This window comes from Globicephala melas, chromosome 14 (genome assembly GCF_963455315.2).
Source record: "Globicephala melas chromosome 14, mGloMel1.2, whole genome shotgun sequence".
Taxonomy (NCBI): Eukaryota; Metazoa; Chordata; class Mammalia; order Artiodactyla; family Delphinidae; genus Globicephala; species Globicephala melas.
This window is the reverse complement of record NC_083327.1, coordinates 81,827,642-81,846,222: the sequence shown is the minus strand read 5'-3', so window position 1 is coordinate 81,846,222 and position 18,581 is coordinate 81,827,642. Positions and strand designations below refer to the sequence as shown.

At 42.6% G+C, this 18,581-nt stretch overlaps 1 protein-coding gene across 12 annotated transcripts in view; it reads left to right on the top strand.

Annotated features, from left to right (window-relative positions):
• AGPAT4 (1-acylglycerol-3-phosphate O-acyltransferase 4) overlaps positions 1-18,581 on the top strand; it is a 1,427,829-nt gene that overhangs the window by 1,091,984 nt on the left and 317,264 nt on the right. For all 12 annotated transcript variants that reach the window (XR_004038703.3, XR_009558681.1, XR_009558682.1 and 9 more), the window contains one exon: positions 3,858-4,007. Coding sequence is in view for 8 of the 12 variants with exons in the window: in XM_030852990.3 (XP_030708850.1) it covers positions 3,858-4,007 (150 nt within the window). In the remaining 4 variants the exon portion in view is untranslated. The remainder of the gene's footprint in view (positions 1-3,857; positions 4,008-18,581) is intronic.

Sequence of the window (18,581 nt, the reverse complement as noted above, 5' to 3'; positions counted from 1 at the left end):
TTATGATTCTGTTATTCTCTGCGTTCTTGAGAACCAGTGTAGAAAACGGGCAACACAGATGTAAAACAGAAAATATTAAGTAAAACTCCGTAGTTCTGAAATACCTACCCTCTTAGCAAATTTAAGTCTACAATATAGAATTATTAGCTGTGTTCCCCAGGCTTTACCTGAGATCCCAAGAATGTATCCATCTTGCAAAACTGAAACTTTGTACCCATTTTGGATTGGACAAAACAGAAGGTTAAAGAGTCCAGTGGTACAGAGCTGAGCAGAGGGGTTCAATAAATATTTATTGGAATCATTCACACAGGGGTGGGAATGGTGGAGGAATGGCTGGCTTCTTCATACAAGTCTGACCAAACCCCACCTGGCTTAAAACCAACTTCCTGGCTGCTCTGCACGTGCTGCTGAGTGTTGGTGCGAAGAGCAGGCAACTCTACTGACTAGCTTCCTCTAAATTCACTGTTCAAATGGGCTCTTATGCTGCCCAGCAATAATCCTGACTCCAAACATTCCCTCCCCTTTATCATTCATACCTTTTCTGCACATCTCAAATTTCCAGAACCTCCTTTGTCTGCACCTGGGCCCCAGCACTCTGCCCTCGTCCTAAGGCCTCACCCTCTACTCATCCTGTAGATCCCATTCCCTCACCTACCCACGGCGTCATCAGTTGCCGTCCTCTTCTCACTCATTCCCTTCAGCCTACTAACATCCTGGTATTTCTCCATTTTCAAAAATCCCTTTACAGTCCCACAGCCCTCCCAGCTGCTGTCCTCCTGTCTCTGCTGCCCCTTTCAGTCAAACTCCTAGAAAAAAGTGTCCACGCTCACCTCCTGGAATTTGTCTCCTCCAGCTCTCTCTTGACTCCACTCCCATAATGCCTCTGGCTCCATGACTCCACTGAAATGGCCCCTGTTGAGATCGCAATGGCATCTCCATTTCTAACAACAGCCAGTGTTCAGTAATTGTCTTATCTGCAGCCTTTGACACAATTTATCATGACACATACACCCTCCTTGAAATACTGTGTTCCCTTGCCTTCCAGGACGCCTACATTCTTCTCGTTTTACACCTGCCTAATAGGCTGCTTCTTCTCAGTCACCTTTGCTGGCTCCTTCTCAGCATCCCCACAAAGGTTAGGTAATGTCATCCAGTCTCATGGCTGTTGAGATAACACAGGGTCGTATTGTCAAATCAGACTTGCAAGAATCGTAGATGTGGGCTTCGCAGGTGGCGCAGTGGTTGAGAGCCCGCCCGCCGTTGCAGGGGACGCGGGTTCGTGCCCTGGTCTGGGAAGATCTCCACGTGCCACGGAGCGGCTGGGCCCGTGAGCCATGGCCGCTGAGCCTGCGCGTCCTGAGCCTGTGCTCCGCAACGGGAGAGGCCACAACAGGGAGAGGCCCGCGTACCACAAAAAAAAAAAAAGAATCGTAGATGTAACCCAGTGTCAGTCTTTGCTAATAACTTCCAGGATGCTGGTAATGATGAGACACAGACAAAATACAGGGAAACCCCACCTCATTTAACACAGCTATGCATGTCCTTTCTCAGCATATTGGGATGTACTCTAGGCAAGAGTCAATACATGAGGTCTCTGGGAAGTTCATGGAATGATCACTAACATGAAATCTCTCAGTTATATAAACTGTCTCATCATTCTTCACTTGATAAAATGTCTTCATTATCCCTTAATAATTGCACAGCTCATGACATTTTCAGAGAGCCTTACCTCATAAATTCATATATTCTAGTTTACTGTAAGCAAACTTAGACCAAGTGTTTCCTGCTGAATGCATTCCATAGATAAGAACTCTTTTCTAGTAAATGCCATTGTATATAAGTACCATTAGCATATTTACAAGGGGATTTGACCAACGCATCTTTCTTTTTTTGCTTGGGTCAGAAATATGAGAAAATGGAGAGTAGGCCTGATGCTAACCCTTTCCTTTCCAGCTCTACGTGCACCTGTGACTTCAAAATTGGTGTCTACAACCCGCAACTTTCTCCTAAATTCCAAAGCCATACATTCAACTAGCCACTCAACATTTTGACTTAGTTGTGTAGGAGGTTTTCAAAATGAATATGAGCACGATAGAAATAATGATTCCTTTTCTCAACTCCCTAAACACACAGACTCACACCTTTCTTCTTCCAAGTCTCCCCATCTCAGTAATAGTCTCTCCTTCCCTCTGTCTTCCCAGGGAAAAACATTACTTCCTGCTTGATTTCCTTTCCTGTCACACCATGTATCCAACCTGCCTCAAAAAATTTTCCATTTCTACCTTCAAAATATATCCAGAACTCAACCACTGCTCCATCCCTACCTCAATCACTGCTTTCCTGATTCAAGCCACCACCATCTCTCCATGGACCTTGCTGAAGTAACCTCTGACCTGCCTCTCTGCTTCCTGCTTCCATCCTTGTCCCCACAAGTCTATTCTGAACGTGTCAGCCAGATGGCTGTCTTTAAGAGATTAGTCATATTGTGTCGTCCACAGCTCGAAAGTCCCCGGTGGTTCCCAAATCTCTCAGAATAACAGCCAGAGTTCTTACAGAGGCCTTCAGGGATCTATACATCCTGGATCCCCATTAACTCTCTGACTTCATCTACTATTACCCACCCCCCCCCACACACACACACACACGCCCATTCACTTTACCTCAGACACACTGGCCTCTTAGCAGTACCTCAAACAAACCAAGCCCATGCAGCCTCTGGACCTTTACAATGCTCCGTATTCAGCCAGGAAAGCTCATTCCCCCAGGTGGCACATGGCTTGCTTTTCTAATCTCCCTCGGATGTTGGCTTAAATGCACCTTCTTCGTAAGGCATTCCCTATTCCCTGATCACCTCTTTAAAACTGTAATTCCCATCTTCCCCAGGATCTATCTCTTCCTAGTTGTTTATTCTCCTCCCCACTCATCACCATCTGAAATACTATACAGTTTAACCTTGCAGTATTTACTGTTCTAGTCTTATGGATGAGAGCAGAGAGGTCTGTTTTGTTTAGGGCTGTATTCCCAGCACCCACAGTAGTGTCTGGCACGTAGTAGGCGCTCAGTAAATGTTGCTTGAATTAGTTGTCAGATCCATTTGAGTTGATCTGAGTTTAGAAGAGAATATGATCAAATAATGCAAGGAGAACAGTAACGTAGGGCTGCGACAAGGAAGACTTTGGAAAGTGTGCTGTGCAATTTGAGGTTTATTCTGCCAGCTGGGGAAACAGTTAAAGGGAATTGAGCCAAGCAACAGCACAGAGAAATGAAGTCAGGGATAAAAGAAATCATGCTTTAGGAATAAGAATAGTGATGAAAGGAAAATTTTATTCTTTAACAGAAAAACAGTAGTCTTTCTTCGTCAAGCTGAGTATGCTCATTGATGCCGTGTGGACTGCTAACAACTACCAGGGGTGGAACGTTGGGACCTATTTTCAAAACAGTTTTAAAAATTCGATAGACTCCTGAATAGAGGCATGAAAATATACTCTTTGATGAGATTGATAGTGATGCGTTTTGAATGTCCATAACTTAAAGTATAGATATGTTCCCTAAAATCTGTATGAAAAAGTCTACTAAAAGCAATTGGTAGTAGTATTTTAAAAGATCAAACTTGGAAAAATCTATTTTTTGAGGGTAAATTTCTAGAAATTCGAAGAACACAGGCCTCACTTCTCTGTTTTGTCCGCTGGAACTGGGAGACTTTCTCTAGGTTGTACCACACCTTACCCCCCCACCCCTGTTTTTACAGAAACAGACTAACAAGAAAACCCCCGAACCACCAACGATTAGCATTTCGGTAAAACAGCACATCTTGGTGTCTGTATTATCACTTTGAAAAACTCATTTTCTCTTTGCAGTACAACCGGTACCAGCAATATGGCGCCGAAGAGTGCGTGCTGCAGATGGGGGGCGTGCTGTGCCCCAGCCCGGGCTGCGGAGCAGGGCTGCTTCCTGAGCCCAGCCAGAGGAAGGTCACCTGCGAAGCGGGCAGCGGCCTGGGCTGCGGGGTGAGTACCAGCCACACTCCTGGCTCTTGACCGTGTATTTGTTTGCTTTGGCAGATTGGCTAGGATTGCTTTATTTTCATTTTCCATTTAGACTCAGACATCTTTGATATACAAAATAGATTTTTAAATTCTTAACAGGATACCATATATATATATATATATATATATATATATATAGAAGGGGAGGCAAGATTTTCTGCTTTAATTGCTATGCAAGTGTTTAAGACGTGAATTACTTGGTCAGCCTTTTAAACTTTTCTTCCAGTGCTCAGCTAATTCAGAGCAAAAATGTGTGATTTCTTAATTCAGGCATTAAGCAGACAGGAGTGGAGGAGAAAGAGAATTCCTCATCTTAGCGTGATGTCTTAGTAACATTGTTTGCCTAAGTATTTCAAGAAATAAAATGAAGATTAATACGGAAAACTTGAAATGTTATTGTGTAGTAAAAATCATTTTAAATCGAGATGAGCAAAACTTCATGGTGCCTCTTAGGGAAGCAGAATAAGAAACATGGAAAGTGTTTGTTCTAAGAGGTCAAACCAATATGACCTAGACAGCTTCTTGAATGGATCTGTGGCTGCCAGCTGACGGCGAAGGGGCGAGGGAAGCATAAATCAAACGCAAGGAGGCTGACTAAATTATAGGTTGAAATGACAAATGGATAATAATCCTGATATTAAATTTCATGCAGGCCAGAAAAAGAAGTGTATGTGCTTATAAAAAGGTTATTGAATTGTGGTGGGAAGGCATTTCTTTTAAAATTGCAACTTCGTGACGAGCTTTGTGGACGGAGGGGTATGGACGGCAGAGGGGTATCACCCAAGCCTGATCTGGGGCTGAGCACTGTGATTTACCTGTGCATAAACTGGCATCTGTCGCCCTTCGTAAAGCGCCGTATCGGTCGTGGAGTGCAGCTTAGCGAGCCCTGGGCTGAGTGATAAGGCAGAGTACGTGGAAGGTGAGAAATAAAGAGACACCGCGATGCCTAAGCAGAAGGAAATACCTCTGGATTAATAATGGTGATTGCGTTAGGATGAAAACTCAAGTCATGTCTGCTAGCCTTAGAAATTATGGAAATCAGACTCCACTTCCCAGCTTTAGTCCTCGTCATTTACTGTATAATCTGCACCGATTGCATGTGGCGTCAGCAAGCTGCCAAGTTCTGGGATCAGAATTTCTAGCAAATGTTTTCTTTTACAATGAGTTACAGTAGCTTTTAACTAACGGCTCAATTATATGCTTCAACCTGCTATCAGCTCCTGTTCTTCCATTCTCTAAAGCTGGGGGTTCCTTTGGCCCATCTTCTGCATTCAGTTCTTCATCTTGCTCTAAGAATTTTGAGGGTTTATGTAATTTAAGATTTGAACATCTTTTGCTTCCCTTTTTTACACAATGTGACATTATAAGTAACACACATATTTGAACTCCAAATCATGGAAAATTACCTTGGAAGTAAATTGAATTGCTTTAAGATCTTTGGGTTAAGAGAGTTTGGGGGCAAATCCTTACCTAAAGGAGAATGGTTATCTTCAGGAAGCTTCTTTGGAAGTTCTAGGCAATGTGTTTTATTTTTATTTATTCTGTTTTGTTACTGCGAGGGTGGTAGGGGATGCTTGTTGTTTCCTATATTACTTATCTATTGCTGCATAACGAATAAGCCAAAATTTGAACCTTTTAATTAATAAACATTTTTATCTCACAGATTCTGAGGGTCAGGAATCCCTGAGTAGCTTAGCTGGGTGGTTCTGGCTGAGAGTCCCATGAGGTTGGAGTCAAGCTCGGCTGTAGTTAACCCAAGGCTTGACTGGGGCTGGAAGCTCCACTTCCAAGATGGCTCGACCACATGACTCTTGGCCAGAAATACCTCAGTTCCTCACTGGCTAGTGGCCCTCACCACATGGCTCTCTTCTTAGGCTACTTGTACTCAGAATGGTAGTTAACTTACCTGGAGCAACTGATCCAACAGACAGAGCAAAGATAAAGCCACAGTGACCTGCTCTCCAAGTCTGTACACCATCACTTCTGATTTATTCCATTGGTCAGCACTGAGTACTAGATCCAGCACGCCCTTCAAAGGGAAGGAAATTAGGCTCCAGCTTAAAGGAAAGGGTGTCAAGGAATACATGGACATATTTTGATCCACCACTGTTTGTAATTTGAAGAAGTTGAAAAAAGAACAAAGAGAAATGATTTTCTAAACTATGCACTGACTTGATGCTTTCTTTTCCCTCCCTGCCTTTTATGCCCCAATCCCTGTAAGCTTTTTCAGACTGATACAAATTCCCATTGCTTTGCCTTCTCAAAAGACATAAGTTGACCGACCTCACATTGCTCTTTTTCTTCAAATCCTCAACTTTCACAAAAGGGTGTTAACCCAACTTACATGCCTTTGGGATTCTTGTAGTGGTGAAAAAGGAGATTGGGGGCTTCCCTGGTGGTGCAGTGGTTGAGAGTCCGCCTGCCGATGCAGGGGACGCGGGTTCATGCCCCGGTCCGGGAAGATCCCACATGCCGCGGGGCGGCTGGGCCCGTGAGCCATGGCCGCTGAGCCTGCGCGTCCGGAGGCTGTGCTCCGCAACGGGAGAGGCCACGGCAGTGAGAGGCCCGCGTACCGCAAAAAAAAAATTAAAAAAAATAAAATTAAAAAAAAAGGATATTGGATTGTATGACTTAGATCCAAATGCTGGCTGTATCTGCCACCAGGGGTCTTAATCTTTCTGTGCCTCAGTCTCCTCACCTCCAAAATACGATGCCTTGTAATGACCCTCTATGAGACCATTATGAATATTAAATGAGCTAATGGATATAAAATGCTTAGAACAGTGCCTGGCATTATGTATATATTTATTTAATCAAAAGCTTAATCAGTATTTATCAAAAGTTCACCTGAAAGACCTAATATTCATGGAAAATTAACTACAGGACTCTTATTTGATCCTCCCTTCCAGATATTCTAAAATATACCCCTGAATCAAGCCAGATCTACAGCAGGGAGTTAGGTGCCTGGGCCTCACGATTTTAGCCCTTCAAAGAATTGCTTTCCCTACATAGTAATTTGGTGCCATTCGTTTATATTGTGGTCACTGTACAGGGAACTTGATGTGTGTGGTTCAGGACATCCCAGTGGGCTTTTCTGTGAGGAACCATGGTGCCTGTTCTAAGTTCATTATGCTTGCCCTGAGGAAGGTTGTCCTGGAGGACATTGCGAATTATGCAACTACTAAGGGTTCCCCCTGAAAGCTGACTGCTGGAAAACCTAGAGCCGCATTTGTGGGCCAGCTACAGCGTAGAAATGGGCCACTAATAGAATGGATTTGGAAGCTTATTTCCTGGCTTCACTTTTTTACTTCTTTCTCTTCCCTTTTCCTGGTACATGCTGTTTTGCTGTGATTTGTACACCCTTGTAAGCTGGTGGTCTTTTCTGGATTTACGGGTGGTAATGGAAAGCTGTTGTGTGGAAGAAATCGTGGTTAGTTTATGTCGTTTCAGAGGCAGAACAGGGCCCAATAAGTAGAAGTTAGAGGAAGATGAATCTCTGCTCAGGGTTTGCTGTAGCACCATGGACAGCAGCCACAAAACAGGCTGCCATGGGAGCAGTGAACCCCGCACCCTAGACAGTGCTCAAGGAAAGTAACTGACAGCAAAGCTATGGAAGAATCAGAGTCTTGGACGTGCTTCTCAGGCTGTAATTTACAGGTTTATTGTAAGATATCTGCGAATCCACCTGTGCTTAATTTGTCCTCAACTGGCAACTCTTATTATGTGGGTATCCAAGAAGTGCTTGATGTTACAAAAAGGATCTCTTGCATAAAAATGGTTGAGAACCAAATTCCCTGTCATTCACAGAATTTAAAAATCCAGCTTTCCGGGTACATTGTGAGGTGCCCATGGACACACAGTTTTAGAGCTGAGAAACACCTGTGTACTGAGCTCCAAACTGTAGAGTTCTAATCTCATCAGTCAGCCCACCGCTACATGCCTGGATGGTCCCCCATACATCTATGATTGCTGTTGTGTATAGTTTCCATCTGAAGACACAAGCTTCAGCATTTTCATTGTCTTTGGCTCCTTTAAAATAGGTGCTAAGGTTAGTATTTATGACTCTCTTATTCAAACATATAGTGTTATTCCCTGGAAAATCAGATTAGCTGATCCTTTGCTCCCCTATATATCTAGGCTTAACTGTTACCCAGAGAGCAGTGTACATTAGCTAATAAAGGAAGGTTAGGATTTCCATTTAAATGATAATATCAGTCCAGCTAGGAAAGGCCTGATAGATGTGTGATGGTTGCAGCAAAATTTTTACCATTTTAAAGAATTATCCGAGCTTAAATGCCACCTCCGAGGGTTCAAGTTGAAGTGTGACACTTGTCTCATGCCTCCATAGTCTTGTCCTCAGTAAATTCATGTATATGGAGTTCAGCATTCATTGAATGACTGAGTGAATGAATGAATGAATCTTAACAATGTAGAAGTAATATGAATACACTGTCACTTTTATTTTCAAATACTAATCATCGTTTACCCCAATATTAGAATTACTTATGTTGCCTCAACAAGAACCTCTTCAAAAAACATAAAATATGCAGTGTTTTACTTGTACACATAGTACATAATTCAGAACACCAAAATATACTAAGTTCAGAGATCCACGAAAAGTCAGTTAGGAACCTGAAAATCCTGCAAAAATTACAGAGTTTATATGCCCTATCGAAGTCCACACAGCCAAATGAAGAATTCAGTACATCTGATATATAAAATATCTTAGTCTTGGGAGCACTGAGATTTTCATTTTGACACAGCACAGAATATTTTTACATGGATAAACAGAACTCAGCAAAGAATATGTTTTGGGATCAAATAGCCTGACCTTACTCTCTGCTAACCCTTGGTCTTATTTTTACTACTCCTCATAAAAATACTAATTGATTTCCTGAGGAATTCGTGTGATGCATTATTCTTTCTCTGGCCTTATTGCTATTCATCAGAACTATCTCACTAAGTTTTATGGTACCGATGTAAAATGTTGACATGTTTAATACTGGAAAACAGCAACAAAATATGGAATACATTATGCTCACTGACCTGGGAGTACAAAAAGCTATAGCAATCAAACCTTGTGAGTTTTCTATAAATAAAACATCTTTATCTTATTTGCTGTTGTTTTGGGATGTTATATGTCTGAGAGATAATTTCTTAAAATAATACTAGGAATTGAATAAAGAGTTTTCTGTTTTAAATTAGAAATTCAGGGACAAGATTTAACAACTGAAAAAAATTCGTACTCATTTAAACGAAAACGGGAGATCTTTAAAAAAAAAATCGTTAAACTGACCATTAGTTAAGGAAATTAAATAGAATTTCTTAAGGCATCTGGTAGTCACTCCCTCCTTTAGTGAGTAGCGTGCGTTACTCCGAGGCAGATGCATCGAGGAGCTAATGCAGCGTTCGCCTTGGCCTCCTCACTTCCACAGACCCCGTCCAAGCCCTCTTAACCAATGGTATTCTTGCATTGTTTTCCTTGAAGAGCGTCTCAAAAATTGTAGAACCTAAAGTTACAAAGGCTCCATCCAACCTGGATCTAGACCTGTGCAAGGACGGGGTACGACCTGCTACATGCAAAGAAATTTTTGTTAAAAGTACTTATAACGATATCATTAATATATTGTTGAAGATTTTAGTTAAATGAGAGTTTGAGCCTCATTTTTAGCCCCTGTATAGGAAAGGAGTCGATGTAGACAAATGGAGATACCTATTCCTCCCCTCAAAGATCTAATTATTGGGTTAAAAGCTTAATAAATAGATGGGAAGCCCCTTCATTTCAATATGTGGGGCTCAGAAACAGAAAGTCAGCAGATGGTCAATATTTAATAAGAAAAAGAAAAAGAAAGTGGTTACTTTTCCAGTTCTTTAAAGGTATTTTAATTTTATAAATATACATAATTTAACTAAATTATGTGAAGTATTTTGAAAACTATATTGAGTTCTCCCTTTTCTCCAAAGAAGAATAGAGATTAAATTCTAGACTCCAGGTATGTGTGGCTTATATTGTAATGCTTTCAAGGACTCACCAAAAAGGACAGGTATTTTCCATTATGTCTAAACGTGGCTTTGTCAGCGTTAAACTCCAGGTTGTAACCCTTCCTTGCTTTTACCTCAACCCCCGGCCTCTGTAGCATGTAGAGCATGGAATCAAATCTTGTTGACACGTTATTTTTTGATATACAAGATGTTCTTTATCAGAAAGTATTTTTAAAAGAAAGTGAATGTTACAAAATGTCAGAAATATGCATTCCGTGTTTATTTGACAAGTGTCCAAAAATCTAATTTAAACACTAAGCCTGGCTCATTTACAGAGTGGAAATAAGTCTTGCTAGACTTTCTGCTTGTGAGCCAGCTTGAAGTGCAAAGATAGAAAGCTCTGGAAAGTATTTATTTTAATTAAAGAAACTGTTCATAAATGTACAAACAAGTTCTGCATAACATTCCTCTGGAAAACACTTAGCAATTGGCAAATGTTCCTAGAAAGTATTCTGCAATCTGAAATAGAAATATATATTTTCTAACCCAACACAGAACCAGTGACCTTTCCATGTGTCTTTAGCTATTTTTTGTTAAAATAAGGGAAGTATGAAATAATTATACTCTTTCAAAATGATAAGCTCCATCGCTTTGAATAATGTGTTAGGAAATCAATTTTGTGGCAAATTGAATAGAGAAGACTTCTTCAGCTCTACCAGCTACAAGAGAGCTCAGAACATTTTGGAAAACAGGTTTCTACTGAAGATAACATAGCTCCTGTGCATTCATTTTGATTCTGCCCTCATCTCAGTCTAGGGCTGTGCTGTTCAATATGGCAGCCACTGGCCACAGGTGGCTGTTTAAATTAAAATTAAATAAAATTTAAAATTAGGTTTCTCTGTCACAATAGCTACATTTGAGGTATTCAGTGGCCATATGTGGCCTCCAGCTACTGGACTAAACCATGAAGAGAGAGCATATTTTCATCAATATCACAGAAAGTTCCATGGGGCAGAGAGAATAGCTATAAGACATCACCGAAGGAGAAGCATTCACAAACTCAGACATTCCTGTGTCTCACACATAAGCGCTTTGACCTCTTCAATTCTAGTTAAGAAGAAAAATCTTTGCAGCGATTAAAACAATTTCCTACGTTAAAAAAAAAAAAAGTACAGTTTCCCTGGTGGCGCAGTGGTTGAGAGTCCGCCTGCTGAGGCAGGGGACACGGGTTCGTGCCCCGGTCTGGGAAGATCCCACATGCCTCAGAGCGGCTGGGCCCGTGAGCCATGGCCGCTGAGCCTGCACGTCCGGAGCCTGTGCTCCTCAACGGGAGAGGCCACAACATTGAGAGGCCCGCGTACCACACACCCAAAAAAAATGTAGAGCAGTGTTCTCCAAAGTGATGCTTGTGTAGTACAGGCTCAAGGAATGTTATGTGCTAGGAGGAGGGTTGGAATCCGGGACAGAGAGCCCGGGCCAAGATCCGTGACCACGTAGCTTGGAAGCACACAGTAAGCTCGGTTAAACAGGGCTTTTTTTCTGTCGGACTTAAAGTTTTCCATATGCTAACATGCATTTGCCTGAACAAGTAGAATACCACAAGCAGCCTTCTTGAGCAAGAGCTGCCTTTTGTGTGGTGCCTCTTATAAGACAGGTGTTTCATGGGACAGCTTGACTCAGGGACTCGAATCATTTGCTTTATCTGAGTAGCAAGCTTACCACAGTACACTTGGGAAGGAGCTAGTGAAACCCAAGGATCAGAACATTAGACCTACAACATTGTCCTCTTTGTAGAGGACTAATAAAACATGATTTTTTAAAAGGTATGCCATATTTGTCCTAGAGGTATTTTTAAGACCACATGTTTTTATAGTGAAATCTTTTTTATCCTTAAACTGCTATTGGTGTATAATTTTATGGATTTAAGATCCACAGAGAAGGGGCTTCCCTGGTGACGCAGTGGTTGGGAATCCTGCCAATGCAGGGGACACGGGTTCAAGCCCTGGTCCGGGAAGATCCCACATGCCGCAGAGCAACTAAGCCCGTGAGCCACGACTACTGAGCCTGCTCTCTAGAGCTTGCGTGAGCCAACTACTCCAGAGCCAACTCTAGAGTTGGCTATGTGAGCCAACTCTCTAGAGCCAACTACTGAAGCCCGTGTGCCCTAGAGCCCGTGCTCCGCAACAAGAGAAGCCGCCGCAGTGAGAAGCCCGCGCACCACAACGAAGAGCAGCCCCCGCTCGCCACAATCAGAGAAAAGCCTGTGCACAGCAAAGAAGACCCCAACGCAGCCAAAAACAATAAATTAAATTAAATAAATGAATTAAAAAAAAATACCAGATCACATTTAAAGAAAAGAAAAGATCCACAGAGAAGATAGGGTGAAATTTTATGACTGTGTGTGGTTAGTTATGTATTTTCAAATGGTTCCTATTAAATGAACAAGAGAGCTTTTTAAACTTCATAGAATAAAGTATATTATGGTAAATAAAATATTTTCAGATATTATGGTAAATAAAATATGTTCACATAGTGGGTATCAATGTATGTCAATCTCATAAAACGTTAACTGCATAGGACAATGTGATCCTGACAAAGGAATCATGGGGTTTTTTTTAATTTTTATTTTTATTGAAGTATAGTTGATTTACAATGTCATGTTCCTGGTATACAGCAAAGTGACTCGGTTATATATATATATATATATATATATATATATATATATATATAGTTTTTCATATTCTTTCGCATAGTGGTTTGTTGCTGCTGTCCTGGTTTTCCACACGGTCAGGAATTGCTGCAGCACATTGACAAGCGCGGTCACACTGATGTGAGCCTGGGCCACACCCAGCTGGAACTGCCCTGGGGGGGCCACCCTCACAAAAGGGTGCCGGTTGGAGCCCCCTGCCCGGCGTCCTGAATGGCGGCCCTGTCTTCACTGTCCTTCCCAGAGGGCACTGGGTGTTCTAGAGGATGGGGAGTTCTGCTCTATCTCGTTACACTAATTAGTTTTTACCGCCCCACGATTTCTCAGGCCTGTTGTCATCGGGTGGTAGGAGCCTCACCGAGATATAGTGCGTTGTGCTCTTTCGGGCTTGCTTCCGGCTCTCCTTTCTCGTTAGGGTCTCTCCTGAACACTAGCCCCCTGAAACAGCTGGCTCCTCCTGTATGTTTATCCGGGTCATGACCCCATCATTCCTCCCTGTGCCCTGGTTTTTCTTGATTTCCCTTCACGCTACCTTTAGAAAATGGCCTCACGGATCTGATATTGTTCATCTAGCCCACTGTTACCTTCTCTGGTTCTCATCTCGCCTTTCATGGTGTTATATACACTCCGAATTATGAAGTATGATTGTCAAAGTAGTTTGCTTTGTTCCCTCACACTCCCTTTTTAACATTTTTTGAAAACTTATTTTATTGAGGTTGAGTTGATATCCAATGTTGTGTTAATTTCTACCGCACAGCAAAGTGATTCAGTTATACATACATGTACATTCTTTTTCATATTCTTTTCCATTATGGTTTATCGCAGGATATTGAATATAGTTCCCTTTGCTCTACAGTAGGACCTTGTTATTTATCCATTCTCTATATACTAGTTTGCACCTGCTAACCCCAAAATCCCAATCCATCCCTCCCCCATCGCCCCTTCTTGACAACCACAAGTCTGTTCTCTATGCCTGTGAGTCTGTTTCTGTTCCGTAGATAAGTTCATTTGTGTCATACTTTTTTAAATTAATTAATTTATTTATTTAATTTTATTTTTGGCTGTGTTGGGTCTTCATTGCTGCACGTGGGCTTTATCTACTTGCGGCGAGCAGGGGCTACTCTTCCTTGTGGTGCGCGGCCTTCTCATTGCCATGGCTTCTCTTGTTGCGGAGCACAAGCTCTAGGCGCCCGGGCTTCAGTAGTTTTGGCTCGCAGGCTCTAGGGTGCAGGCTCAGTAGTTGTGGCACGTGAGCTCAGTAGTTGTGGCACATGGGCTCAGTAGTTGTGGTTCACGGGCTCTAGAGCACAGGCTCGGTAGTTGTGGCGCATGGGCTTAGTTGCTCCGCGGCATGTGGGATCTTCCCAGACCAGGACTTGAACCCATGTCCCCTTAATTGGAAGACAGATTCTTAACCACTGCACCACCAGGGAAGTCCTGTGTCATATTCTAGATTCCACATATAAGTGATATATGGTATTTGTCTTTCTCTTTCTGACTTACATCACTTATCATACTCCCCTTCTTAATACTATTTTTATTGTGGTAAAATATATACAATATAAAATTTGCCATTTATAACTATTTTAAAATGTACAATTCAGCAGCATCAAGTGTATTCATCATGTTGAATAACCATCACCACTATCAATTTCCAAAGTTTTTTATCACCCCAAACAGAAACTCTCTTCCTATTAGGCAATAATTAACTCCCCATTTCTTCCAGCCCCTGCTCGCCTCTAATCTACTTCCTGTCTCTGTGAACTTGACTATTCTAGATAGAGAAGTGGAATCATAGAATATTTGCCCTTTGGTATCTGGCTTAGCATAATGTTTGTCACTTAGCACAGTGTTTTCAAGTCTCATCCGTCGTGTGTCAGAATTGCATTCCTTTGCATAGCTGAATAATATTGAATTGTACACATACACCACATTTTGTTTCTCTTTTAAAGTTTGTTCAGCTGGAGTAGTCCCTCCTTTCCCTGGATCAAAAGTCAGGCAGGGGGCTTCCCTGGTGGCGCAGTGGTTGAGAGTCTGCCTGCCGATGCAGGGGACACGGGTTTGTGCCCCAGTCCGGGAAGATCCCACATGCCGCGGAGCGGCTGGGCCCGTGAGCCATGGCTGCTGAGCCTGCGCGTCCGGAGCCTGTACTCCGCAGTGGGACAGGCCACAACAGTGAGAGGCCCTCGTACTGCAAAAAAAAAAAAAAAACACCACAAAAACAAACAAAAAAACTGACAGGTCCATAATTCAAAGGGAGTCTGAATTAGCTATTCCTGGGGCTACCTACCCAGACAGAACCCACTCCACTTCCAGAATGTCACCTATCCCTAAGGAATTCTTAAGCGAATTACTGGGTACAGGTGTTTGCACTACCTCTTCCTCTCCATGAACTCGAAGCATTGCTATGTATGCAAGCCTGCATATTGGCACTGCCTGATTATTTGGAGGAAATAATAAAAGAAGAGATACTGAGTGCCATCAACTTCTGAGTTAGTCTGTTGCAGAAATAAGATGGAATTTTACTTGTTGGATTTTTAAAGAATGTGAAGTGCTTGGAATGGATGCCTTCTAGAAAAGAAATCACAAGAAAATAGTTATTTATCAACCTTCTTTAGACCATTGATGTAAATGGTTTACATGTAAACAGGGCATAGAAAGCAAAACTGTATTCAGAAGACAGCTGCTATTTGGAAACAAAGAAATCCAATCAAAGCCAGCTTCTGAAAAACTCCTTTATGTGAGAACATGACTAGGCTTTTGTATAAGCTGTATTGTGTTATTGTAAAGTGCGGGAGCCTCTTAATCAATAAGAAAAGTTGGAGTAGAAAGATAGGTAGAGAGACAAGATCTTCCTCAGACTAAATCAGTTGAGCCAGAACCTCCCCTAGTGAGCTGGGTGGAAATGGCTTCAGGTTATGGACGTTGGGAAGATTTTTAAAAGGTCTCCAAATTGGTGTTTGGAGACTACCTTTCTGTGTGTATTTGTAGTTTGCTGTTCTGGGGAAACCAAAGATTGTTTCTGTAAGAGCTCAGAAAAGCACTAAACTTCAGTAACATACATGGTTTCAGTAAGCTGGGTAAGCTTCTGATATTCTGAGCTCCATTTTAGAAGTCATTGATGTAGAATCAGAAATTGACAGGGGCACAAATTACCCCAGAAAGTTAAGAAAACAACCAGCCTGAAACCTACTCTAAAGGCTGTTTACCTGCCCTCTGTGAACAGGACTGCTTGCTGCTAGAGCCGGACCCCTGAGCACCCAGCTCCCCAGCTACCCGCCCAGATGTGCGAGTTTCTGTCAGGTGACTCTTAGAATCCGTGTGGGCATCCACAGGTTGTAGGACAGCCTTGGCTTCCTTCCTGATTTCCATCGTCCCTTTTTCCTGCTAAACACTGAGGTTTTTTTTTTTTCAAGTATTCTCCTTTTTGGGAGGTGACCGCATTCCCAGGTCAGGAGGGAATCCTGAGTCGTCCAAACCCATCCTGCTACTGCCGTGACCCTTACTAGGCGTGGTTTGGGAAGAACCCGGTCCTACCTGTGGACTTGACTGCACGACTCAGTCATTCATCTCGAAAGCCCCTCTGTTGTTGGACTGAGCGTTATGTGAAAGAATAAATTTCCTTTTTGTTTAAGCCAATTGAATTGGACTTTCTGATTCTCCAGCCAAAATCTCTTTAACTGGTACATTTCTTAAAAATGACCAAAGGAATTCATCCACTAAAGGACTTTGGGCAGATAACCAAAAAGGAGGCACTAGATAAGGACTTTCTAATAGACAAAATCGCCTTCAGATTATATCCTGTAATATTTTGTGTGGTCACTGTAGCTAGAAGCAGCAGTAAAAAAAAAAAGTGTGCCCGCATTCCTCTCTGGCTAAATGGATGGTAATGTGCTCCGTTACTTTATTCAGACATGCGTGCCATGATGTGCGACCGAGAACCCAAACAGCGGTGGCTTAACTCGATGCATGTTTATTTCTCTCTCTCATAAAGACCTTGAGCTGGGAGGATGGCTCTGCCCCGCAAAGTCTTTAGTTGGTCTCACCTGTGTGGTACAGGATGCCCAGCAGCATGTCCGCATTTCAACCAGGGCTAAAGGGGATGGGGAAGAGGGGGGCATCTCACTCCTAAGGCCAGATCTCGAAGAGGCACGCAGCACCGCACCCCATGGAGAGGAGTTAGCTGCGTGGCCACGTGGCTGGTCCCAAAGGCATGGGTGTCATGCATCCAGCTGAACTAAGAAGGAAAGGGCAAACAGGTGGTGGAGGATGGAGGTCAGTCTCTGCCGCATCTGCTATACGTCCTCTCTCCCCTGTAATCCTCACCCAAATGCCATCCACTTCTTTCCATTCACAGATTTTTGCATTTTCATGCAGTAAAAACAAAACAAAACAAGAAAACAGTCTTCTGAGCAGAATGCTCCATCCTCTTTATTTCTAACAGAACTGAGTGCTTGCTTTGTGATCTTTTCTTTCAACAATGTATGTCTTTCACTTTCTGTATTCAAAGGCATGAAAATTAGACCTCCAACTCTCACTAACACCCATAAAATTGTGTTCACCCCTAACATCAAAAGCTGCTGCCACAATACCCTCCTGAATTTGTGCAGATGAATGGAGTTAGCATTCAGTATTGCTACAAACTGAGAGTAGAGGTACCATTCTAGAAAATTCCCCAGTTGGACTGAAGCTTTCACCTGATGATCTTTTTGTTCTAATTTTACATACAAATGCTCTGCTTAACTGTGTAGAACCAAACATATCACAGATTAAAGCTTTTGGAGTTACAAATTGAATATGAGATTTCACGTAGCACTTGGAGTAATAGCAGCTTCTGATTTACATTTCTAACGGCCATCCTAGGAGTTTTAGCTTTTGTTCTTCTCCTGCAATCACTAGAAATCATGCTGTTTTCAGCAACTAAGCTATTCTAATGAGAAACATTCACCGAGGGAAAAATTCAATATATCCTTCCTTATATTTAAAATAAATCAGCAGTACTTGTATGGGCAAGTTATTTATTTATTGTAAATGAGTTAATTGATTACTGTGTCTGTGGCACTGCACTGGGCACTCAGCACAGGGAGGCAAGGACATAGTACAGCACTGGAGAAGCACGTAATCTGGTGGAAGGATGAGACACCCAGCATGAAACGGCACATCCACATGGCAGCGTAGACTCATGCCAACTAGTGTGCCACAGAAATCAGAAGAGTCAAGGGCCTTCTTACCCAGCCCCATACCACCTTGAACATAGTTCATTTTAACACGTGTCCCATGGCTTGTTTGCATACCATTTACCCCCTGTTAATCTGTGGCCCCTGGTAGGGTGAGCAGGGCTGCGTTCTATTCATTTTTGTATCTTCAGCGTCCAGCAGGGTACTCAGCATACACGTACTTGTACGTTGAATTAAACAATGAGAGGGGAAGGCTTCGAACAGTTGAGGGTGGGAAGCTTCATTAAGGACCTGGGAGGATGGAAGAAGTTTGCCTAGTGGGGATTGGAAATATTCTAGGCATAAGCCTCTGCCCCAGAGTGGAGGTAGAGAAGGCGGGGAGGGGGCAAAGGGGTCTGCACAAAAAAACACCTGGAGCGGGGATTACTGATTTGATGACTTGGGAGGGACCAAGGCCCACGGGGCTCTTATCACTCAGCTAAGGATCTTAGACTTTGTCCTACTGACCGTGGAGACCAGGGAGGGGCTTTCAGGGAAGTAACGTGATCAGATCTTTTGGAAAAAATAATCTAGTGTCAGTGTGGAGTATGGATGGAAATGAGAAATGACTGAAGTCACTGCTAAAAGGTCAACTCAGGCACAATAAATGGTCAGTAGTTGATTTGCGCA